The 26,282-nt window shown below is 42.1% G+C and overlaps 1 protein-coding gene and 1 pseudogene across 3 annotated transcripts; one reads left to right on the top strand and one right to left on the bottom strand.

Annotated features, from left to right (window-relative positions):
• Nucleotides 1-565: 565 nt before the first annotated feature.
• On the top strand, nucleotides 566-25,992 carry LOC110528009 (4'-phosphopantetheine phosphatase). 3 transcript variants are annotated; one of them, XM_021609781.3, is made up of 19 exons: nucleotides 566-919; nucleotides 1,310-1,392; nucleotides 9,754-9,962; nucleotides 10,042-10,225; nucleotides 10,311-10,403; nucleotides 12,644-12,797; nucleotides 13,249-13,430; nucleotides 14,614-14,695; nucleotides 14,848-14,948; nucleotides 19,152-19,307; nucleotides 19,433-19,545; nucleotides 19,768-19,855; nucleotides 20,133-20,284; nucleotides 23,148-23,203; nucleotides 23,310-23,359; nucleotides 23,565-23,669; nucleotides 23,816-23,916; nucleotides 24,034-24,102; nucleotides 24,270-25,992. In XM_021609781.3, the coding sequence occupies exons 1-19, from the start codon at nucleotides 787-789 to the stop codon at nucleotides 24,523-24,525; spliced, it is 2,367 nt and encodes a 788-aa protein (XP_021465456.3). In that variant the 5' UTR covers nucleotides 566-786; the 3' UTR covers nucleotides 24,526-25,992. The 3 variants fall into 3 exon arrangements, 2 of the variants coding, with proteins under 2 accessions (XP_021465456.3, XP_090097349.1); XR_016497303.1 differs by having other exon boundaries at nucleotides 678-919; nucleotides 23,599-23,669; XM_090241223.1 differs by lacking the exons at nucleotides 566-919; nucleotides 1,310-1,392 and adding an exon at nucleotides 2,052-2,170.
• Nucleotides 3,773-4,649, bottom strand: LOC149982579 (uncharacterized; annotated as a pseudogene).
• Nucleotides 25,993-26,282: the final 290 nt, after the last annotated feature.

Below are 26,282 nucleotides of genomic sequence, written 5' to 3'. Positions count from 1 at the left end.
GGTCAAATAATAATAAGGCAGAACAGTTGAAACTGGAGCAGCGGCACGGCCAGGTGGACTGGGGACAGCAAGGAATCATCATGTCAGGTAGTCCTGAGGCATGGTCCTAGGGCTCAGGTCTTAAATTCACACAGGACACCGAATAGGACAGGAGAAGTACTCCAGATATAACAAACTGACCCTAGCTCCCAACACATAAACTACTGCAGCATAAATACTGGAGGCTGAGACAGGAGGGGTCAGGAGACACTGTGGCCCCATCTGAGGACACCCCCGGACAGGGCCAAACAGGAGTAATGAGTAATGAGTGGGATTCTAATTTTTAACATGCAAACGTGATTTTTTTTCTCTATATATAAATGCTTTATATACCTTCACAATGAAAACTAGTTTGAAAAATCAAACATGTTTTATGGGAAAGAGATGTACGTTTCTGGACGGAGCACTATTTATTGTCCTGGCGCATCACAGCGGATATTCGGATTATGCGTCACCCTGTCACTCAACCATTTTAACTTTTTTGCTATTTTCATATAGGGACATAAAACTAAAACTTTTCTATTGAGGGGTCTAAGAACCATTTTGCCGCCTGGTGGAGCCGGGCCATGGACGATTCACCATGCTGCCTTGTTGACAACATGACCGAGCTGTGGTCAAGTGGGTCATGTCAGCCAGGCTACGAGCGGCGCAGAACAGCATTCGATTGAGACAGGCGCTCATCCTGCCCGTTCATGTCACGGGCTATAGTCAGTGTGCCCCGCGGCTCAGCGTAATCGAATCCGCACAATGTCTACTTCCAAGATGGCGGCGGGATGTGAAAGAGTGGACAGTGGTCACAGCATGGATAAAAGCATAACTCTTCCACCCGACGAGATCTTCAGGAATTTGGAAAATGCAAAGAGGTTCGCAATAGACATAGGTAACGTTATACACTAAGTTGCATTTTTCTATCACTACTTGAATATATTCAGTTGGCTTCTTACTTTGACAACACACACAGCCAGGCATTCACGAGAGGTTAGCAAGCAGCGACGTGCTGTCGTTCTGTCTGGCTAACTAACGCTGCAGTGTTTAAATGAACTAAATGAAGTACCTGTTCCTGTGAAGTTACCTTAGCGCCACAAGCCTGCTACAGACATACATGTTATCTAGTGGCAATTACACATTTTATGTGGATATGTCTAGCTAGTTAAGTTAGCAAATGTTTACCACTGAGCCAAAGTGGCTGAGCTGTCAACAGTGTCTGACATGTTTTTCCATGCCAACTAGGTAGTTACTACGATCAATTATCAACGTTTTTTCCTCACAGGTGGATCTCTGACGAAACTCGCCTATTACTCCACTGTTCAACACAAAGTAGCGAAAGTACGGTCATTCGACCATACTGCAAAGGTAGGCGGTATACATAAACGTTGGAACACTGTCAGTACACTCAGCCTGGTGTCAGACTAGACGCAACACAGTAAATGTACAACTGGGACACCCAGAATTTGGTTACATAAGACAGATGGTTACTCAAGCGAAAGTAGGGTGGTTCGTTGGGGGTGGATGGGTGGCCATATAACAGGAACGTTTAGCAACCAATGTTCCCTCTAAGCTGCGCAAGTGCAAGCAGCTCCCCAGAGACTACCACGCAGAAAAGACTTCAGCCATGCAGAGAAGCACTAGATTGAACTTCACTCAACTTTCTAGAGTTTAGTTTGTCCTGTTAGTTTACACTATTGTCGTTCCTTTACTGTGGGAATTGTGATCGAATCAACACAATATTAGCTACTTTAAATGCAACATAACATAACACACTATGCAAGAGATGTTGTTGTATGCAGAAGGCATTGGCGTAGGATTCTATTGCATTGACAGGCAAGACTCAGGTCCGCACTGCACTCTATGCAGACCGGTGCGCCATAAACAATCAGTGCTGCAGTAGGATCTGTGCCATTTATTTTGAACGGGACTGTTTTTACACCATGAGCGGTCATGAGGTGATGCACTTGTTTTGTGATCAAAGCGAGAGCTACTAATGCGACGTGTGCACATTTGTTCATATCCTTTGCTAGTTAGTGAATTTTTAACAGTTATGGATCATTTGTAGTCAGCAATGGGGAAGTGGTTGCTTCCTACAAGAGCACAATACATGTGCAATTCTAGACGTCTTTGAAAAGCGAGTCAGGTAACGAGCTTTTCTTTGTCTTAAAGGGCCAGTGTTGTATTTTGAGACGGGTTTGAATAAGCTAAGTAGTAGTATGGGAGTAATGGTGCATTTTATTTTGTTAAGTGGTTTCTTGCATCAAATAACACATTTTCAGTCACCTCCTTGTTTGAAGGAAAAGTGGATTAACAGGTTAATGTCAAGCCCTGCATGTTGTTTTTTTCAGAAGTCTCATGGAATGTAGACCTACATTGAACACCACACATTGGCTGCTACTGTAGGCTGAATGATAGAACAGCTATTTCCATGTTAAAATGTTATGGGATGCATTTTCTTCATTGTTTTTTGATGGTAGGTCTACATTATGATCAAATAGCCACAGTATAACTGTTATAACTTTAACTTAAAGCTCAGTACAGCCTAAGGTGTTCACAGCAATCGCGCGCCAGAAGTTGCACAGAATTTTCACAATGTTCAATTTGGTGCTCAGCAGACCTGACATTTACTTCTTGACAAAACAAATTTGAGGGAACATTGCGAGTTTGAATCTCATCATGGTTAACTTTAGCATTTTAGCTAATTAGAAACATTTCAACTACTTACTACTTTTTTGCTACTTTGTATCTACTTGGTATGTTAACTAACCATTCCCCTAACTCTAACCTTAACCCTTTTAGTTAACCCTAACCCCTAAAAGCCGCTGCATGGTCAAGCATAAATTTGCTTCAACCCTAACCCCTAGCCTAGCTAACGTTAGACAGAAAATCGTAACATATCATACGACGTGTGATGATCATCCACAAATGAATACATACCATACAAAACATAACAAATCATACTAAATGTATTGTCTTGGATTTACGTACAGAATAATACGAAACGCTCTAAAACCAGGTTGTAGCGCTGCGGTACAATGGAGCAGAGGACTTAAGAGCTTGGCCTTTTCCCTGTTAGATTTGCTCAACTCCTGTGTCCTCTTTCCTTTTGAAAAAGGTCAAAGATAATTGAGGAGAGGGACTGTTGATAAAAATGCGCATGTTTGAAATTAAGCAGTGGGAACTGGGACATCTCAGACTTCCGACTGGGAACAAATCTTTAGAATTTTGAGCTTTGACGTCAAGATCACTGATGTCATGATTAGGGTTGCACATTTTGGGGGATATTCAGAGGTGGAAACTTTCCGTGGGAATATATGGGAATTAACAGAAATGTATGCAAATTAATATTAATACCATTTTAAATGTAGAGATTTTTTGCATTGGCTATATTTACCATATCATATGGAGACATAATTGCAAATGACTAAATCCTTCCAATGGAAAAAATATATCAAATGTAGTTACGAATTGAACTTTAATTGAGTTGACTCTTTACATGGGATGATTTCACTGAACAACAAAAGGGAATATTGAATGATCCCCAATGATCCATCGCGTCTCCCAAAAACGGTTTCAACATACATCTGTAAAATGATAGTCTTGACACTAAAGCTTTGGTTGTCTTTCTCTCAGGCTTCCATGTCTTCTCTCTGGACCTCCTCAATGTCCACCTCTTGAACATCAGACTGAGGCCTCATCTTCACTGTCACTTTCCAACCTTGTTGAGGATGGATTGTTGTCAGGCTCAAAAAGCCTCAAATTTGCTGGAAGGAGGCAACGGGGGAAAGAGCCTCAGATCCACAAAATCCCTTCCACCAGGTGGCTGATGAGATATGTTGGCACGACTGCCATATTGCATCTCCATCCCAGAGTCCTTGCTTGGAAGTGTGATTCGCCAGGCTGCCAAGAACCTTGCTCTCATCTAGGCCAATGTGGTGAGACATGGTAGTGATGACACCATAGGCCTTGTTGATCTCTACACCAGACAGGATGCTCTTGCCAGCATACTTGGGGCCCAACATGTACACTGCGGCATGTATGGGCTTCAGGCAGAAGTCTTCACGCTTTTTGATGTATTTTAGAACTGCAGTTTCCTCTACTTGGAGCAACAGTGAAGTGGGCAGGGCAGTACAGATGTCTTCTCTTTCATCTGAAAGCAGAGTCTGAACATTAGACCGGATGGTATTGTCTCCCTCAATCCGTGCAATGGCTACTGCTATAGGTTTCAGGCTGCTTACCACTCTCTCCCAAAATAGATCATCCAGGAGGATCCTCTTGATGGGGCTGTCCATATCGGCAAACTGTGATATGGACATTTCTTGGAGAGACTCCTTCCCCTCCAGGAGACTGTCAAACATGATGACAACACTACCCAGACAGGTGTTGCTGGGCAGCTTCAATGTTGTGCTCTTATTCTTCTCACTTTGCTTGGTGAGGTAGATTACTGCTATAACTTGATGACCCTTCATATACCTAACCATTTCTTTGGGTCTCTTTTAGAGTGTATCCATTGTTTTCAGTGCCATGATGTCCTTGAGGAGCGTATTCAATGCATGATCAGCACAGTCAATGGGTGTGATGTGAGGGTAGGACTCCTCCACCTTAGACCAAGCAGCCTTCATGTTTGCTGCATTGTCTGTCACCAGTGCAAATGTATTCTGTGGTCCGTCATTGATGACTGCCTTGAGCTCATCTGCAATGTAGAGACCGGTGTGTCTGTTGTCCCTTGTGTCTGTGCTCTTGTTGAATACTGGTTGAGGGGTGGAGATGATGTAGTTAACTATTCCTTGATCATTCAACCACCCATCAAAGATGATTGCAAGTCTGCTTTGTCTATGATTTTCTTGACCTTCACTTGAACTCTACATCCAGCAATTGAGTAGATAAATCATGTCTGGTTGGAGGGGTGTATGCTGGGCGAAGAACATTCAGAAATCTCTTCCAATGCACATTGCCTGTGAGCATCAGAGGTTAACCAGTTGCATACACAGCTCGAGCAAGACATCCATCAGCATTTCTCTACGTTCCTCCATTGAGTGAAAAAACAAATGATTCCAGGATAACCATGAGCTGAACCCCTTTCATGAAGCTCCAGATGAACAGTTTGTGTTGAAGTTGCTTCCAGAGGCACTTTGGAACTTGGTAATGAGTGTTGCAATCGAGGACAGATGATTTTTACGTGCTACACACTTCAGCACTCCGTGGTCTCATTCTGTGATCTTGTGTGGCCTACTAATTCGCGGCTTAGCCATAGTTGCTCCTAGACATTTCTATTTCACAATAACAACACTTATAGTTGATCGGGGCAGCTCTAGCAGGGCTGTCCTTTGTTGGAAAGGTGGCATCATATGACGGTGCCACATTGAAAGTTACTGAGCTTTTCAGTAAGGCCTTAATACTGCCAATGTCTGTCTATGGGAGATTGCATGGCTATGTTCTCAGTTTTATACGCCTGTCAGCAACGGGTTTGGCTGAAATAGTCGAAGCCACAAATTTGAAGGGGTGTCCACTTGTGTATATAGTGTATCTTTCATATCAGCGAGAAATTGTTTTCTAAAAAGAAAATGTTAAATTACCCTGACAGAGTTCCTCTCTGGAGCTGGGAGAAACTTCCAGAAGGACAACCATCTATGCAGCACTCCACCAATCAGGCCTTAATGGTTGAGTGGCCAGACTGAAGCCACTCCTCAGTAAAAGGCACATGATAGCCCACTTGGAGTTTGCAAAAAGACACCTAAATACTCTGACCATGAGAAACAAGATTATATGGTCTGATGGAACCAAGATTTATCTCTTTGGTCTGAATGCCAAGCATCATGTCTGGAGGAAACCTGGCACCATCCCTACGGTGAAGCATGGTGGTGGCAGCATCAGGCTGTGGGGATGTTTTTCAGTGGCAGGGACTGGTAGACTAGTCAGGATTGAGGGAAAGTTAACTGAGCAAAGTACCGAGATCCTTGATTTATAACATGTTTTAGAACACTCAGGACCTCAGACTGGGGTAAAGGTTCACCTTCCAACAGGACAACAACCCTAAGCACACAGCCAAGACAATGCAGGAGTGGCTTCGGGACAAGTCACTGAATATCCTTGAGTGGCCCAGCCAGAGACCGGACTTGAACCTAATCGAACATCTCTGGAGAGACCTGAAAATCGCTATACAGCGACGCTCCCCATCTAACCTGACAGAGCTTGAGAGGATCATCTGAGAAGAATGGAAGAAACTCCCCAAATACAGTTGTGTCAAGCTTGTAATGTCATACCCAAGAAGACTCGGGGCTGTAATCGCTGCCAAAGGTGCTTCTACAAAGTACTGAGTAAAGGTTCTGAGTACTTATGTAAATGTGAAATTTCAGTTTTTGTAATAAATTTGCAAAATATTCTGAACCTGTTTTTGTTTTGTCATTATGGGATATTGTGTGTAGATTGACGCAGGAAAAAAAACTATTGAATCCATGTTAGAATAAGGCTGTAGTGTAACAAAGTGGAAAAAGTCAAAGGGTCTGAATACTTTCCATATGCAGTGTAGAGTGTAAATTTATTTTGCGATACGCACGCACGCGGGTGGTCACGCGGGTGGTGTGGTCAGTATCTTTTTTTATTTTTTTATCTGAAAGATTTTTTAACGGCCATATGTTTCAAAAGCCATATTGCAAGGGAGGATTATTGAGGTTTCTAAACGTTAAAACACAGCATCGGGATTGTAGATGACATGAGCCAGTCGTTGGCGACTCTAATCGCTGAAAACTTTAGGGTGAAGGCAGAATTCCTCCTCGAGTTTGGGAGCTAGATACACTTGTGCTTCCTCGCCGAAATGAGGCTATCGAGGAGTGGAGTATCATCTTCCGTGTGCTATTAACGAATTGACACCACTCGACCACTTATCGGTTTCCGGGTCACTAAGGGTGGAGGAGAGAGGACGGAGGACAGACTTGCCAAAATGAGACCCCCCCCCCCCCCCCCCCCCCCCCCTTATGTCCAACTATTTAAGCCATTTACGCAGCAACAATAACATAAAATGTCTGTCAGTGCTCAATGAGGGGATAAAGGGATTTGCTGCCAAAGTGCTCAGCTATGAAGTGTTATTACAGTGTTTAGGCCTAGTTGACTAAGCAGACTGAACTGTGTTTCTTGTCTGAGGTCTCTGATGGGTCTACCTGATAAAACATGTGTGTAGCTACAGAAACATAATCTAATCAAGCTTGTTTTAGTTGGAGAGAAGCCAATAGAGGATTGCTTCAGTGTGTGTTTTGTGGTAGACTCATAGGCTACCGATTTCATGATCTAGGGCATCAAGAAGTAGGGATGCACAATATTATGTTTTTGGCCGATTCCGATATTTTCCTTGCCAAAAAAAATGATACTGATATTAAAAATGTTTGCGTCCTTTTTAAGCATTCTAGTACAGTTAGTTGAAACACACACACTGACCAAAAAGTTATTTTGTTGGCATTTACGCATGTCCCAATTACCAGTAAAACATAATCAAAACCTATTTCTTTCACTTGTGCTGTTTTTTTTAGTTCTCAACCAGGATTTCATCATGCATATCAAGCAGTGACGTTTTCACGTAAACTCTGTTTCTTGTCTGCATTGAAGTAGCGGTCCTTGTACCTAGCATTGAGCATGGTGTGACACAGTAGAGGTTCAGAGAATTCCACCGAATCGCTTGTTCACAGCCTCTAGTAGAGTACTTTTCCAAGTTAACCCGATGGTCTGTTAACATTTTTGTTGAGCAGGCGTTTCAATGCCATGACAGGGTATCACGTCTGCTGCAGACACAGTTGAGCTTATTTCTCGAGTCAGTTGTTCGAATGGAGCTAGGCAAGTTTTTCAAACACGTTCTCAAATGCCATTGAAATGGCAGCAGCGGTATGAGAACGAGCATATTCTTGAGCATGCAATACAGCTTTAGTCAGTAGGAAATCCTCGTAGAACAAATGTGTTGTTAGACTCATAATGCTCATGGCGCTGACATCACTGGTCCAAGTGTCAGTCGTGAAGCGAATAGCAGTGATGCCCATTAGAGGTCGACCGATTATGATTTTTCAACACCGATACCGATTATTGGAGGACCAAAAAAGCCCATACCGTCTAATCAGCCGATTTAAAAAAAAAAATATATATATATATATAAAAATAAATTAATGAAAAAATAATATTTATAATTATATATATATATATATATATATATATATATATATATATATATATATATATATATATATATATATATATATATATATATATTTATAAATATTATTTTTTCATTAATTTATTTTTATATATATATATATTTATAATTATATATTTATAATTATATATATATATATATATATATATATATATATATATATATATATATATATATATATATATATATATATATATATATATATATATATATATATATATATATATATATATATATATATATATATATATATATATATATATATATAATTATATATATATATATATAATTATAAATAAAAATTATATATACATTTTTTTTACATTTATTTATTTGTAATAATGACAATTACAACAATACTGAATGAACATTTATTTTAACTTAATATAATACATCAATAAAATCAATTTAGCCTCAAGTAAATAATGAAACATGTTCAATTTGGTTTAAATAATGCAAAAACAAAGTGTTGGAGAAGAAAGTAAAAGTGCAAAATGTGCTATGTAAGAAAGCTAACGTTTCAGTTCCTTGCTCAGAACATGAGTCTTCAATATTCCCAGGTAAGTAGTGATTATGACTTGTTTTTTATAAGATAAGTTTAATGCTAGCTAGCAACTTACCTTTGCTTACTGCAGTCGCGTAACAGGCAGTCTCCTTGTGGAGTGCAACGAGAGAGAGGCAGGTCGTTATTGCGTTGGACTAGTTAACTGTAAGGTTGCAAGATTGGATCCCCCGAGCTGACAAGGTGAAAATCTGTTGCTCTGCCCCTGAACAAGGTAGTTAACCCACCGTTCCTAGGCCATCATTGAAAATAAGAATGTGTTCTTTACTGACTTGCCTAGTTAAATAAAGGTATAAAAATAATAATATATTTTTATTTTAATCGGCAAATCGACGCACAAAAATACCGATTTCTGATTGTTATGAAAACTTTCAATCGGCCCTAATTAATCAAGTAGCTCATGGATGCTGTGTAACTCCAGTAGGGCAGCATCTGAAAAATGGCGCCTACTTGGTAGTGTGTGCCAGTGCTCGATCCAGTCGGGGAAAGCCAACATCATACACAACAGAGAACGGTTGATTGTCAAGGGCAATGAATTCCATTATCTTGGCTTTCATGGACTTCCCCTTTGAGTTGCCTCGCTGAAATATTCTTACTTTTTCAAATGACTGCTTGACTTGTTGACTGTTCGATCCACACAGCAGACATTGTGGGATAGGTTAGGAATGCTGTGTTGCACATGTAGCGCTATATTTTTAATGGCGTCATTACGTCATCTACCTACGTTATATAGGTATGTACGTCAGCTTTGACATCGGTTTTCACATTGGTGTAAAACTAGACATCGGGCTGATGTTGCCATTTTTAGCTAATATTGGCCGACTCCGATATCGTGCATCCCTATCAAAAAGGTTTGTACATTGGGACAGTGAAGGTGTAGACTTAAAATGTCTTACTGAGACCACTCAGGTTGCCCTGGTGATCTGCAGTGCTGGTCTGGTCTCTTAACTGTGTCTCTCCTCTTTACTAGGAGACTGAGGGTGACCCCCTCTATGAGATCTCTATGCAGGAGGAGGTGTCGGCTCGCCTTCACTTCATCAAATTTGAAAATGCCTATATCGAAACCTGCCTGGACTTTATCAAAGACCACCTGGTCAACACTGACACCAAAGTCATCAAAGCCACCGGTGGAGGGGCTCACAAGTTTAAAGATCTCATAGAGAAGAAACTCAAACTCAGGTGAGTTTTATTTTTAAAGACCCTATGACCAGTAGAAGGTTTTGCTTATTATAATGTAGCTATTCTTTGTTTTGATTAGGGTGGACAAGGAGGATGAAATGACATGCCTGATCAAGGGCTGCAACTTTGTGCTGAGGAATATCACCCATGAGGCCTTCGTCTATGTCAAGCATGCAGACTCTGAGTTCCGCTTCCAGAACACTCACCCTGACATTTTCCCTTACCTGCTCATCAACATCGGCTCAGGGGTGTCCATTTTCAAGGTACCAATGCCTGACACTCCAGATCTGGTGTGACGTGGCCTATGTAGACTTACCCATTAATTCAACAATCTTTCTCTCCAAACAGGTTGAATCAGAGGATACATTTGAGCGTGTTGGAGGAAGCTCCATAGGTGGGGGGACATTCTGGGGCCTTGGAGCATTGCTCACAAAAACAAAGGTAAAACCCCTCCTCACCCCCTTGCTGGGACTTTTTATTTTTTACATTTTTATTTCACCTTTATTTAACCAGGTAGGCAAGTTGGGGAGGCTTGGGCGAGTAGCTGCGGGGGGGGGGGGGGGGGGGGGGGGGGGGGGGGGCTGTTGGCTGGGGTTGGAGTAGCCAGGAGGGAAGGCATGGCCAGCCGTTGAGAAATGCTTATTGAAAATTTTGATTATCATAGATTTATCAGTGGTGATCGTGTTATCTAGCCTCAGTGCAGTGGGCAGCTGGGAGGAGGTGCTCTTGTTCTCCATGGACTTTACAGTGTCCCAAAACTTTTTGGAGTTAGAGCTACAGGAGGCAAATTTCTGCTTGAAAAAGCAAACCTTCGCTTTCCTGACTGACTGCGTGTATTGGTTCCTGACTTTCGTGAACAGTTGCATATCTCGGGGACTATCCGATGTTATTGCAGTCTGCCACAGGATGATTTTGTGCTGGACAAGGGCAGTCAGGTCTGGAGTGAACCAAGGGCTATATCTGTTCTTAGTTCTGCATTTTTTGAACGGGGCATGCTTGTCTAAGATGGTGAGGAAATTACTTTTAAAGAATGACCAGGCATCCTCTACTGACGGGATGAGGTCAATATCCTTCCAGGATACCAGGTCGATTAGAAAGGCCTGCTCGCAGAAGTGTTTTAGGGAGCGTTTGACAGTGATGAGGGGTGGTCGTTTGACCGCAGATGCAGACAATGAGGCAGTGATCGCTGAGAACCTGATTTGAAAACAGCGGAGGTGTATTTGGAGGGCAAGTTGGTCAGGATAATGTCTGAGGGTGCCCATGTTAACGGATTTAGGGTTGTACCTGGTGGGTTCCTTGATGATTTGTCTGAGATTGAGGGAATCTAGCTTAGATTGTAGGACTACCGGGGTGTTAAGCATATCCCAGTTTAGGTCAACTAACAGAACAAACTCTGAAGCTAGATGGGGGGACGATCAATTCACAAATGGTGTCCAGGGCACAGCTGGGAGCGGAGGGGGGTTGATAGCAGGCGGCAACAGTGAGAGACTTATTTCTGGAGTGGTTCATTATTAAAATTAGAAGTTCAAACTGTTTGGGTATAGACCTGGAAAGTATGACAGAACTTTGCAGGCTATCTCTGCAGTAGATTGCAACTCCTCCCCCTTTGGCAGTTTTATCTTGACGGAAAATAATGTAGCTGGGTATGGAAATCTCAAAATTGTTGGTGGCCTCCCTAAGCCAGGATTCAGATTCGGCAAGGACATCAGGGTTGGCGGAGTGTGCTAAAGCAGTGAGTAAAACAAACTTAGGGAGGAGGCTTCTGATGTTGACATGCATGAAACCAAGGCTTTTTCGATCACATAAGTCAACAAATGAGGGTGCCTGGGGACACGCAGGGCCTGGGTTTACCTCCACATCACCCGAGGAACAGAGGAGGAGTAGGATGAGGGTACGGCTAAAGGCTATCAAAACTGGTCGCCTAGAGCGTTGTTGACAAAGAATAAAAGGAGCAGATTTCTGCGCGTGGTAGAATAGATTCAGGGCATAATGTGCAGACTGGTGGGGTGTGGGTACAGCGGAGGTAAGCCCAGGCACTGAGTGATGATAAGAGAGGTTGTATCTCTGGATAAGCTGGTTATAATGGGTGAGGTCACCGCATGTGTGGGAGGTGTGACAAAGGAGGTATTAGAGGTATAATGAGTGGAACTAGGGGCTCCGCAGTAAACTAAAACAATGATCACTAACCTAAACAACAGTATACAATGCATATTGACATATGAGAGAGACATACAGCCAGGCATAAAGTAATCACAGGTGTTGATTTGGAGAGCTAACTAAGACAACAACGGGTGAGACAACAACCGCTAATCAGCTAAAACAACAACAGGTAAAATGGTGATGACTGGGCAGAGAGGGTCGGTTAACTACACACAGAGACTGAGTTTGCGGCTGGGGCCCGACAGATTTAAAAAATAGTAATAATAATAAAGAACTTCAAGCCCAATAACCTTTTTTTAATTGATCAAGCTATTCAAATTATCTTAAATTTACAGTTTTATTTTGTTTGTTCTTGCCTATTATTTTGCCAGTTGACCTTACTGCTACTTTATATTATCTGGAAGACTGCCCTGTGTAGTTAAACCCTTGTTCTGAATAGGGTGGTTACAAAATAGCTATCTTGGTGAAAAGTCTCTTTTTAAAACTACTCTACTCTCATGACCTGCTCTCCCCTCCTACAGAGGTTTGATGAACTCCTTCAGTTGGCCTCGAAGGGGCAGCACACAAATGTTGACATGTTGGTCAAAGACATCTACGGGGGATCTTATGGGTCCTTGGGCTTGACTGGGGACCTTATTGCAAGCAGCTTTGGAAAATCTGCTACTCCTGACAAAGGTAAAGAGAATAGAGCATTTGCAGTACTTTTACTCTTTACCCCATGACATGTTTTTCATGGTACTGTCTTCAGGAGCAGACTCCCTGGCATGCTATCTACTGTAATGTAGGCTACATTCCTGTTGAGCACTAACTGATTGATGACCTCTTACCCAGTTACTGTGACCTTGTCCCCTGTAGGCTGGTTGGTTACTGTTACTGTTGAGAAATGTAGACGAGGCAGCCAGCCATGGCAAAGAAAGCAACTAATTCACTCTTAGGTCATTCATATGTATCATGTGACATTCATGTGTATCATGTAGTGCCAATAATACTGGTCACAAACTACCTATACATACAACACTGTACGTACGTACTTCAATGGGACCTGGGCTTGTTGACGAGTTATGTTTCTGGTGCTTCACTTGGCTGTATGTTGACATACCTTTACTTTTGTCTCCTCCTGAATTAGAGTTCTCTAAAGAAGACATGGCTAAGAGCCTGCTCCATATGATCAGCAATGACATTGGGCAGCTGGCCTGCCTCTATGCCCGGCTCCACAACTTGACCAGGGTCTACTTTGGGGGTTTCTTCATCCGAGGACACCCTGTCACTATGCACACCATCACTTACAGCATCAACTTCTTCACCAAGGCAAGCCCCACCCACACTGTACCTCATTAACAAGCATGTCTTTCTCAATCCAGTTACATTTGATTGAGGTCTAGATTTAGCACTGACAGAACTGGATCTGATGGCAGCTGACTATAATCAGGTATGGGCCTAGTTCAGAGCTTGAAAAGCAGCAATCAAATCTGAACTGCACTATTCACACAGTAGTATGCAAATATACCCTTTATCCTGAGATACAAATTGCTTTACTCTCTTGACCAATCAGAATGACGCAAAGTGCTACAACAGCAGAGAGTGCACATTTGTTTTCAGGGTGCTATTAGTTTTTGGCTAACAGTAGCCTAGGCTAACGGCAACAGTGAAAGAAGTCTGATGTTAGCCATCATAGAAAAAGTTTTCTGGTGCGTGTTTTGCATTGATCTGTGTCAGGTCTAGTGGACCCTCTTTTGGTGCGCACCTGTAGGCTAGTCGCTATTTGAAGTGGGTAAAATGGCATACGCTTGTCAGGGCTGACTGGATGGCAATGATGGTAAAATGCCTTTGTGTAAAATGCAACATATAGCCCATGGATGAGAAAATGAGCTTGAAAACGACAACTTTGGCTGCGTTTATACAGGCAGCCCAATTCTGATTTATATTATTTTCCAGTGACCTCAGATCTTTTCACATCAGCTCTTTTTCCGAGCTGATCTGATTGTTCAAAATACCAATTAGTGAGGGGGGAAAAAAGCTCACTTGGGCTGCCTGTGTAATCTGTGTAGTCTGCGTAGTCAATGTGTCCTCAACTGTAGGCTCCATTTACAGTGCGCAACTGTAAGCAATGTTCTGTCAAAGCCACGTGACATCTGAAGCAGCAGTAGCTAACAGCGCCGTACATAAACACTACATTTTTAAGGTTTGTTTTATTAAATTAAGCATGTCATGTCCTTGTGTGTAACAATGTAACATGGACCATTTTAATTTAGAGCTTTTTCATTGTTAAAATGCCCCCCCTCAACAACAAAAAGATTACTCACAAGTTTTCGAATAGTAATGTCCGTTCGGATATCCGGATATTCGATTAACCGTGCCCCTCCCTAGTGGAGATGATACATAAACATTGATATGACATGTTTGATAGATTGCATCATTTAAAAGTAGCCTATGAGCATAATTAGTTGGAAATGCTTCCATCTGAGTGGAGTTTTATATTGTGTTTTTGCAGGGTGAAGTCCAGGCACTCTTCCTGAGGCATGAAGGCTATCTGGGGACTATTGGAGCCTTCCTTAAGGGAGCAGAGGAAGACAGTAGGTCAAGATGCTTTCATCTATGGAGTTTCTTCTTGACAGAAAGTGGCACAGGAATCCATAGTTTATCACACCCTAGGTTTTGTAAGGATTGTCTTCTTGATGTGAAGTTATTTTGTCTAATTCACTGTTATTTGTTGCACTTTATCTAGATCCTAACCAATACAGTTGGGGGGAGAACTATGCTGGGAGCTCTGGCCTTATGAGTACTTCTCCTGACCTGAACCCCATGCAACGTGCACGTAGTGGAACAGTAAGTCCATTGGAAAAGAAAAAGTTAAAATACTGAAAGGTCAGCATAAGACCACCAGGGTGCGCTCATAACCCACTTATTTAATTTTGGTGTCATTTCATTGACCATTATAGCAATTCCCCCCACTCTCAGTCTGAGATTGTGGATTTGATCTTTTCTATGGAAATGTCACCAACGCTGTCCTTTTAAAATCCACAGGCCTGGTATGAGGCATTCATTGATCTTTTCAGTCTAACATTTTGTTTTAATTTCTTCTCTTCATATCCACAATCTCTTACCTCTGTTTACCTACTGTAACCCTTCAGTTTTCCGTAAGTACTTCTCCATGCTTTGTGTGTAGTGGTTTGATTAGGGCTAAATGTTTCCCATGGTTCTGGCTTTGTAGCTACCAGCTTGCCAAGCATTCACATTCACAATGGGTTAAATAAGGTTTCAGAGAGACAGCTGTGGCATTGTAACTGCTATATGCCAGCCTTTTCCTTTATTGCATAACAGCCTTTGAAGTGTAGCTCTATGTAGTCATGGTTTAAATGGAGCTGTAACATGTTATAACCAACCTTATAGTCAACCAACCTGTGTGACACTGTGGAGAATAGTAGGCAGGTCTGTTCACCTTATAAATTGTGCATGAAATCCTACTCACTGCACGGATGTGACTGGTGTGAGGTGGTGTACTATATTTTTTAAATGTTGATACTATAATGTTGATGCGTGTGTCCACTGCCCACTAACAGTGTGGAGTTTGACACATAATGCTATTCTCAGCTCACTGACCACTAGGGGGCATAGTGAAAACATATTGGAGTTTAGCTATGTTTGAAGGACTCGTTTCACTTTTATTGGGTTGTTTAGCAAACAAAATGCGTGCGCAACTTTGGGGCAAAACAGACTGGGTTGGCTTATGTTCAAAGGATTATTGACAACATGTAAACTCCCTCTTCAAATTAGGGCTAATTTGAAAAGCTGTTACAAAGAGGACATTTTATTATTTCTTTGTACTCCCTGGCGAAGGCCATGCAGCCGTAACGCGTCTGATTTTTAAATATTTTTTTTCCATTGAACATGCCATACAAATAAAGGCATTTTAATTAATTATATGGAGTGCCTTGGTCCTCCTTTCTTTTTGATAATATGTAAACTATATTTGGCCTCCAAATATTTATTGAAAACATAAATGTGCACAATAAGGACTTGTTTTCTCTCAAATACATCGTTACAGTTGTTGGTTAGCTTACTAATGAATTTTAGCCATATTAGCATGGATATGTCATTACTCAAAACACCTCAAAACAAGACCTGGTATCAAGAACAAGATACAACTGGCTGAAACGAGTCGCCTATGAATCCCCACATCAAATTGTATTGGTCACATACACATGGTTAGCAGATTTTAATGCGAGTTTTGCAAAATGCTTGTGTTTCTAGTTCCGACAGTGCAGTAATATCTAACAATTCCCCAACAACTACCTAATACACACACGTCTAAAGGGATGGAATAAGAATATGTACATGGATGAGCTATGGCCAAGCGGCATAGGTAAGATGCAGTATATACATATGAGATGAATAATGAAAGATATGTAAACATTATTAAAGTGACTAGTGAGTCTCTATGTAGGCAGCAGCTTCTGAGTTAGTGATTGCTTTTTAGCAGTCTGATGGCCTTGAGATGGAAGCTGTTTTTCAGTCTCTCGGTTTCAGCTTTGATGCACCTGTACTGACCTCGCCTTCTGGGTGGTAGCGAGGTGAACAGGCAGTGGCTCGGATGGTTGTTGTCCTTGATCTTTTTGGCCTTCCTGTGACATCGGGTGCTGTAGGTGTCCTGGAGGGCAGGTAGTTTGCCCCTAGTAATGCATTGTGCAGACCGCACCTACCTCTGGAGAGCCTTGCGGTTGAGGGTGGTGCAGTTGCTGTACCAAGCGGTGATATAGCCTTGCATCTGTAAAAGTTTGTCAGGGTTTTAGGTGACAAGACTCATTTCTTCAGCCTCCTGAGGTTGAGAGGTGCTGTTGAGCCTTCACCACACTGTCTGTGTGGGTGGAACTTTTCAGTTTGTCTGTGTACGCCGAGGAACTTCAAGCTTTCCACCTTCTCCACTACTGTCCCTTCGATGTGGATATGGGGGTGCTCCCTTGGCTGTTTCCTGAAGTCCACGATCATCTCCTTTTTGTTGACGTTGAGTGAGAAGTTGTTTTCCTCACACCACACTCAGATTGCCTTCACCTCCCTGTAGGCTGTCTCGTCATTGTTGGTAATCAAGCCCACTACTGTTGTGTCGTCTGCAACCTTGATGATTGAGTTGGGAGAATGCATGGCCACGCAGTCATGGGTGAACAGGGAGTACAGGAGTGGGCTGAGCACGCACCCTTGTGGGGCCCCAGTTTTGAGGGTCAGTGAAGTGGCGATGTTTCTTACCTTCACCACCTGGGGGCGGCCCGTCAAAGTCCAGGACCCAATTGCACAGGGCAGGGTTGTGACCCAGGGCCTCCAGCTTAATGATGAGCTTGGAGGGTACCATGGTGTTGAATGCTGAGCTGTAGTCAATGAACAGCATTTTTACATAGGTATTCCTCTTGTCCAGATGGTATAGGACAGTGTGCATGCGATTGCATCGTCTGGACCTGTTGGGGCGGTATGCAAACTGAAGTGGGTCTAGGGTGGCAGGTAAGGTAGAGGTGATATGATCATTGACTAGTCTCTCTCGGCATTTCATGATGCCAGAGGTGAGTGCTACGGGGCTATAGTAATTTAGTTCTGTTATCTTTGCCTTGGTTACAGAAACAATGTTTTCCATCTGTCTCCTGGAGATGAAAGTACTTTGGTGCGAAAAGTGAAAATCAATCCCAGAACAACACCAAAGGACCTTGTGAAGATGCTAGAGGAAACGGGTACAAAAGTATCTATATCCACAGTAAAATGAATCCTATATCGACATAACCTGAAAGGCCGCTCAGCAAGGAAGAAGCCACTGCTCCAAAACCGCCGTAAAAAAGCCAGACTACGGTTTGCAACTGCACATGGGGACAAAGATCGTACTTTTTTGATAGAGCTGTTTGGCTATAATGACCATCGTTATGTTTGGAGGACAGGGGGGGGGGGGGGGGGGGTTGCAAGCCAAAGAACACCATCCCAACCGTGAAGCACGGGGGTGGCAGCATCGTGTTGTGGGGGTGCTTTGCTGCAGGACGGACTGGTGCGCTTCAGAAAATAGATGGCATCATGAGGAAAGGAAAATGATGTGGATATATTGAAGCAACATCTCAAGACTTGAGTCAGGAAGTTAAAGCTTCGCAAATGGGTCTTCCAAATGGACAATGACACCAAGCATACTTCCAAAGTTATGGCAAAATGGCTTAAGGACAACAAAGTCAAGGTATTGGGATGGCCATCACAATGCCCTGACCTCAATCCTGTAGAAAATTGGTGGGCAGAACTGAAGAAGCGTGTGTGAGCAATGAGGCCTACAAACCGGACTCAGTTACACCATCTCTGTCAGGAAGAATGGGCCAAAATTCAATTTATTGTGGAAGGCTACCCGAAACGTTTGACCCAAGTTAAACATTTTAAAAGGCAACGCTACCAAATACTAATTGAGTGTATGTAAACTTCTGACCCACTGGGAATGTGATGAAAGAAATAAAACCTGAAATTAATAATTCTCTCTACTATTATTCTGACATTTCACATTCTTAAAATAAAGTGGTGATCCTAACTGACCTAAGTCAGGGAATTTTTACTAGGATTAAATGTCAGGAGTTGTGAAAAAGAGTTTAAATGTATTTGGCTACGGTGTGTGTAAACTTCCGACTTCAACTGTATCGATGTTATTCTCTGAGGCTGCCCGGAACATTTCCCAGTCCCAGTCCCAGTGATCAAAACAATCGGGAAGCATGGATTCCGATTGGTCAGAACAGCGTTGAACGTTCTAGTCATGGGTACATCTTGTTTGAGTTTCTGCCTATAGGACTGTAGGAGCAAGGTGGAGTCGTGGTCGGATATGCCGACAAGGCAGCTTCTTGTCATTGTTGCTGGCTATCTAACCATTCAGAATCATACCACACAGCCTTTTACCCCTGCGATGTGCATTTATCTGTGCATTTATCTGCATTTATCTGGCGTTGCCAGGAAACCCGTCTAAGTGTGCATGAATGCATTAGCCTTGCATTATGTACAGTGCTCAGTTTGTCTCCTCTTCGGCTTCAGTTTGACATGTTGGAGATGGACCGTCTGGAGAGGCAGCTGGTGAATCTGCCCCTGCTGCAGGACCCGTCCTCCTACATCCCAGACACAGTGGACCTCTCAGAGGACGCCCTTGCACGGGAGTACTGGCTCTACTGCTTCGAGGAGGCCCTGGATGGGGTAAGAGGCAGAGAACCTGCCACTGGTCTATTAATCAATATACACACATTGCATTATGCATTGACAGGGAGTCCTTATCCTGGTCACTTTTGAAACAGTTGATCTGGGCAATGTGCTTTGGATAGGTGGTGAAGAGAGCTGTTGCCAGCCAGCCTGATCTTCCAGAGGCCGCTGAACGAGCAGAGAAGTTCCGTCACAAGTACCAGCACAAGCTTCAGACCCTCCGCCACCAGCCTTTGTAAGGGGAGCCACAGGATCTGAATGCCACAGCTGCAGATAGATTTCAAAGGCTGTTAAACCAACTAGAGCATAACACGGTTTCTTGATAATTTATAGATGCTTGTCTCCAAAGGCCTCTTATTAGTGGATGAGTGACTCTTGTAGATGAAGTCTCATTGTTCCCTCACCAATCTGTATGTGTTTATCTGCTAATGTAGAGTACTTCTCTTCTCACCTCTAGTGCTTATGGATCCCTCACTGTAAGAAGTCTGTTAGACACAAGAGAACACTGTTTAAACGAGTTCAACTTCCCTGACCCATACTCAAAGGTTTGAGTGGATTCTATAGCTCTTTCCTATAACTATTTTTCTCTATTGTTGTTCACTGTTCCAATAAATGTTCTAATGCTACTCTTTTTCTGGAATTGATTTACCTTGAATGTTGAGTAGTTCATCTGATGAAGCTTTCAAGTGTCGTCTTGTGTGCCTTTTAATGTAATTTCATGTCCACTTATCTTGATTAGCATGAATTGCTAATGTTGTAGATCATCAGTGAGAAGTGGGAGGAAGCTGTTGTCTCAGTGCTGTGTCTCCACCCCTCCCACAGATCAAGCAGGGGGAGAACGACATGGCCCTCAAGTACTTCCAGAAGGCAGTCAAGTCCCTGGGGGAGCTGAGCTGGGAGCAGAGGCAGTTTGCCCTGGTCAGGGGCCTCCTGGCTGGGAACGTCTTCGATTGGGGAGCCAAGGCTGTATCGGAGTGAGTCTTAATGAGGCTGCACTCTGTGCACTCCTAAACTTGGGACTTTTGAAGGATATTATTAGGACTAAAATTCTGGTCGTATACAGTGCATTAGGAAGGTTTTCTGACCCCTTGACGTTTTCCACTTTGTTACGTTACAGCCTTATTCTAAAACAGATTACATTTTTTCCCTCATAAATCTACACACAATATCCCATAATGACAAAGCAAAAACAGGTTTAGAAATGTTTGCAAATGTATTAAAAATAAAAACTGAAATCACATTCACAATAGAATTCAGACCCTTTACTCAGTACTTTGTTGAAGCACCTTTGGCCATGATTACAACACCGAGTCTTCTTTGGTGTGACTCTTCAAGCTTAGCACTACTGTATTTGGGGAGTTTCTCCCATTCTTCTCTGCAGATCCTCTCAAGCACTGTCAGGTAGGCTGGGGAGCGTCGCTGCACAGCTTTCTTCAGGAGAGATGTTCGATCGGGTTCAAGTCCGGGCTCTAGCTGGGCCCCTCAAGGATATTGAGACTTTTCCCGAAGCACAATTTATTGGATTCCACCTGTGGAAAATGTTATTGATTGGACATGATTTGGAAAGGTACACCTGATTATATAAGCTCCCACAGGTGACGGTGCATGTCAGAGCAAAAACCAAACCATGAGTTTGAAGGAATTGTCCGTAGAGCTCCGAGACAGGATTATGTCGAGGCACAGATCTGGGGAAGGGTATCAAAACATTTCTGCAGCATTGAAAGGCCCCAAGAACACAGTGGCCTCCATCATTCTTAAATCAAAGAAGTTTGGAACCACCAAGACTCTTTGTAGAGCTGACCGCCCGGCCATACTGAGCAATTGAGGGAGAAGGGCCTTGATAAGGGAGGTAACCGAGAACCCGATGGTCACTCTGACAAAGCTCCATAGTTCCTCTGTGGAAATGGGAGAACCTTCCAGAAGGACAAGCATCTCTGCAGAACTCCACCAATCAGGCCTTTATGGTAGAGTGGCCAGATAGAAGCCACTCTTCAATGAAACGCACATGACAGCCCACTTGGAATTTGCCAAAAGGCACCTAAAGACTCTCAGACCATGAGAAACAAGATTCTCTGGTCTGATGAAACTAAGTTTGAATTCTTTGGTCTGTATGCCAAGTGTCACATCTGGAGGAAATCTGGCACCATCCCTACGATGAAGCATGGTGGTGGCAGCATCATGCTGTGGGGATGTTTTTCAGTGGCACGGACTGGGAGACTAGTCAGGATGGACTAGGAGACTAGTCAGGATTGAGGGAAAGATGAATGTACAAAGTACGGAGATCCTAAATGAAAACCTGCTCCAGAGCACTCAGGATCTTAGACTGGGGTGAAGGTACACATTTTAATCAGGATAATGACCCTAAGCCCACAGCCAAGACAACACAGGAGTGGTTTCGGGACAAGTCTCTGAATGTCCTTGAGTGGCCCAGCCATAGCCCGGACTTTAACCCAATCGAACATCTCTGGAGAGACTTGAAAATAGCTGTGAAGTGACGCTCCTCATCCAACTTGACAGGGCTTGAGAGGATCTGCATAGAAGAATGGGAGAAACTCTCCAAATATAGGTGTGCCAAACTTGTAACATCATACTCAAAGCTGTAATCACTGCCAAAGGTTATTCAACAAAGCACTGAGTAAAGAGTGAACACTTATTTTAATTTTATATATCAGAGTTTTATTTTTACTACATTTCTAAAAACCTGTTTTTGCTTTTTCATTATGGGGTATTGTGTGTAGATTGATGAGGAAAAAACAATTGAATCAACTTTAGAATAGAACTATAATGTCAGTACTTTCCGACTGCTCTGTGTATGTATGTATGTATGTATGTATGTATGTATGTGTGTACATACAGTAGCAGTCAAACGTTTGGACACACCTACTCATTCCAGGGTTTCTTTATTTTTACTCTTTTCTACATTGTAGAATAATAGTAAAGACATCAACACTATGAAATAACTCGTATGGAATCATGTAGTAACCACAAGTGTAAAACAAATCAAAATAATATTTTATATTTGAGATTCTTCAAAGTAGCCACCTTTTTGCCTTGATGACAGCTTTGCACACTCTTGGCATTCTATCAAGCAGGAATTAACAGGTTAAGTTAATTTGAGGAATTTCTTTCCTTAATGCGTTTGAGACAATCAGTTATGACAAGGTAGGGGTGGTATACAGAAGATAGCCCTATTTGCTAGAAAACCAAGTCCATATTATGGCAAGGACAGCTCAAATAAGCAAAAGAAATGACAGTCCATTGTTCAATCCGGAAAATTTCAAGAACTTTTAAACTTTCTACAAGTGCAGTCGCAAAAACCATCAAGCGCTATGACGAAACTGGCTCTCATGAGGACCGCCACAGGAAAACAAGACCCAGAGTTACCTCTGCCGCAGAGGATAAATTAATTAGTCAGCTGCATCTCAGATTGCAGTCCAAATAAATGCTTCAGAGTTCCAGTAACGGACACATCTCAACATCAACTGTTCAGAGGAGACTACGTGAATCAGGCCTTCATCGTCGAGACTTGGAAAAACATTCCTCATGAAGCTGGTTGAATGGCAAGAGTGTGCAAAGCTGTCAAGGCAAAGGGTGCCTACTTTGAAGAATCTCAAATATATTTTGAATAAACTTTTTTGCTTACTACGTGATTCTATGTGTTATTTCATAGTTTTGATGTCTTCACTGTTATTCTACAATGTAGAAATAAAGAACAGCCCTGGAAGGAGTAGGTGTGTCAACTTTCATCTGCTACTGTATATTTCAATTTTCTTGAGAAAATGTTGTTTTTAGATGAGCAAAGAATGTCGCTCATGCTCACATTTTCACTTGTAATAGTGTTCTGGAGTCTGATCCGGAGTTTGGCTTTGAACATGCAAAACTGCAGTTGGAAGGTATGAAAGCCCCTATTGGGTAAACATGTGTTTTATGTGTCCTGCATTTTATACTGCTGCTGCAACCTATACAGGCTACTTAATTATAGTCCCTTTTTCTCCATAGAGCGGCCGTGGCTTGTGGATGCCTATGACCAATGGCTCGAGAGACTGAAGGTAAGAATTTAAACTGTTTCCTGATGATGAAGTGTTTCAAAGTTGTTATTATATTAGCTGCATTTGGTTTATGGGCCACATCCTAACTTAAGATCCACAGAAGTTGTGTGCCTGGATCTCAAGTTAGGATTTGGCACAAAGATGTATATGACTTGATGCTGTGGAACAGTAATTGAATACCATGCCTGCTGGCTTTCTTTTCCAGGGCCCACCTCATAAGTGTGCATTGTTTTTCGTAGATAATAGTGGAATAGACATCATACTTGGAGTGTTCCCATTTGTCAGAGAGCTTATCTGCAGGGGAACAGAGGTAAGAAGCTACACAGTCCTTCCCATTATCTGAAAATCTGTCACTTGTACCACCCCTTCAAATATACACAGGATTTAATGAAACACTATGAACACAGCAAGATTTCCCTTTTTCTTCCTTTGACCCCCTGCTATGTTGTTTTCCAGGTTGTCCTTGCCAGCAACTCTAGCCCAGCTCTGAATGATGTAACAAACAGTGAGCTGCAGATCTTGACTGAAAGAATAGCTGCAATGGATTTAGTCATACAGTGAGTATTTAAGTATTTTGGCACTGCATTTATGGATGTAAAAGATAGGATAGTAATGATATGTTTTTTTTGTTTTCCTATACCAGCATGTCAATGTCCATTTAATTTGTTTTGCAGGTCTGCTGTGAAGGAGGACAGGCTGACGCTAGTCCAGAGTGGCTCCAGCTCTCCTTGCTTAGATTTGAGGTCTGTTTTATTTCTTAAGCGTTCATTATATTTCAGTGTAACATACCCTTGTTAACTATGTTTAAAAACATAACCTGAAGCAACATTTTTAAGTTTCTTTAGTAATTTCTGTTACATTTTTAAGGTAAATCCTCCCAAATGTGTGTTAATTTCTCTCCCCACCACAGCCGTCTTGACAAGGTGTTGGCTGGGGTTGTGCGAGAGCGCCATGTAGACCTGGTGATCATCGAGGGCATGGGCCGGGCCATCCACACCAACTACTACGCCAAATTGAGCTGCGAGAGCCTCAAGATGGCTGTCATCAAGAACTCCTGGCTGGCTGACCGGCTGGGGGGCAAGCTCTTCAGCGTGGTCTTCAAGTATGAGGTGCCACCAGGCCACAAAACCACCACCCTGGATCATGTTCCAGTGACACCTTCATAATCTCTCTCTTTTTGAAGTCTGATCATGGGACAGGTTGCGGTACTAGTTGGAGAGGTCCAGTTGGCTGTAATGGGGTTGATTTGACCACCTCGTGATGATTGTACAGGGAGGTGTTAAGATAATCAGTGGACTTGGGTTGATTTGAAAGCTTAGTAGGTTAAAGCAGAGTATAACATTTCTTTGTAACACCAGAATGTTTAAATGTCTTTATTTTTTGAATATACAGCCATACTTTGCACCATGTTGTGTGTTCTTGTAGATCACATCTTAAATTATAGTTAAGGTATCAGAACAGACAACGGTTGTCAGTGGTAGAGGTGTGCACTCTTTGTAGATTGACTGTCAATGCTGGTGAGATACTCTACTGAGTGCATTTATAGACAGGTTATCATCAGTACCCTGCTGTTTACACACAGCATCCCAATGGTTACCATGACAACGTGTCCCTTTCAGTGGTGGAGATGCTTTGTGTGTGGCTTGCTACCAGGGTAATTACAGCAATCGGTGGTGAAGCAACACAAAAATATGGTAACTGTGCCTTAAGGTTGGAGTGATAAAAAGCATAGCTTGTTCAAAATGCAACCAACCTGGTTTCATTTCTCGTGTAGGGAAGCATGGACGTTTGTTACCTTGGGCTACATGAGTGTCTTTTCTTTGATTCCAGGAGTTGCCTCCATCACTGCCACTAGGTGAATTGAGATTATTTACTTAATTGTGTGATGATCATTGTCTGAGAAGCTAAAAATGTTGCTACTGGGAATTTTGTTTGAAAAGAGTGGATAATAGCACTTTATTGATGGGGTTAAAATGATTCTTAAAATTCCAGAAGGTGGCAGTATTTTACTGTGAAATATGTTCCTAACAACCCAAACTAAATGTGAAGTATATTTTGTTCAATGGACGTTTTGAAAGTGTTGTGTCAAACTCAAAATGTGTATTTCAGGTAATTTTATTGCAAATGTTTAAGCCGTCTTTGTGTCATTATCATTTTGTTGGTAGCCTTAGTAAATTAAGTCTGCTTCCAAACAACTAAAACATTGAAGTTGTCAAACAGTAGGCTAGCCACTGTCATTAACAAAATGTTGTGTAAAAGGGATTTACTTTCAATTCTTAAAATAGTTTAAACTAAGGCAATAACAGATCTGCTCTTTATTAAAGTAATGCTCTGGGTGATTGGAGGTGACAGTATTTTATGGTTAATTTACTTACTGATGATACTCATTCATACTATCTTTATCAAACCAGGTGTCTGAAATGTAGGTTGAGGTCTTGCTGTCCAAATGTTTCCGTGGCTTTTTGCTTAACCTGTGAACTCACTTTGCGATATTGTATTATCATTTGTGTATATACATGATAAATAAGTGTTAATATAATTAATTTGCGTTAAGAGTTCATGATGCTCCGAAATTATGGAAAGTATTTTGTTCTATTGACAATCACTTTGATTTAAATCTGAATATATTTTAATGCCGTTTGTCTTGTTTTTGGTGGGGGGGTACTTATTACATTTTAGGGAGTTCATGGGAGGGGAGTTTATACCAGCTAGTATACCACGCTCTGCTCTTGCCGGGGACACGGAGTAATATGCTAATAATGCACTGTGCCAAGCAGGAAGTCCTACTCCACAACATGCTGTACCTCTGCTTCTTCATTACCATCTACTGCCACATGCACGGATGCCAGTTCTTGAGTTCTACAAAATTTTTATTCTGTATTCTGTACATGCTTCTTGTTTAGTTTTTCTTGCAAAATAATTT

Source organism: Oncorhynchus mykiss, chromosome 7 (assembly GCF_057628025.1).
Source record: "Oncorhynchus mykiss isolate SJ-2025 chromosome 7, ASM5762802v1, whole genome shotgun sequence".
NCBI classification, from domain to species: Eukaryota; Metazoa; Chordata; class Actinopteri; order Salmoniformes; family Salmonidae; genus Oncorhynchus; species Oncorhynchus mykiss.
This window is presented reverse-complemented; position numbering and strand designations above follow the sequence as displayed.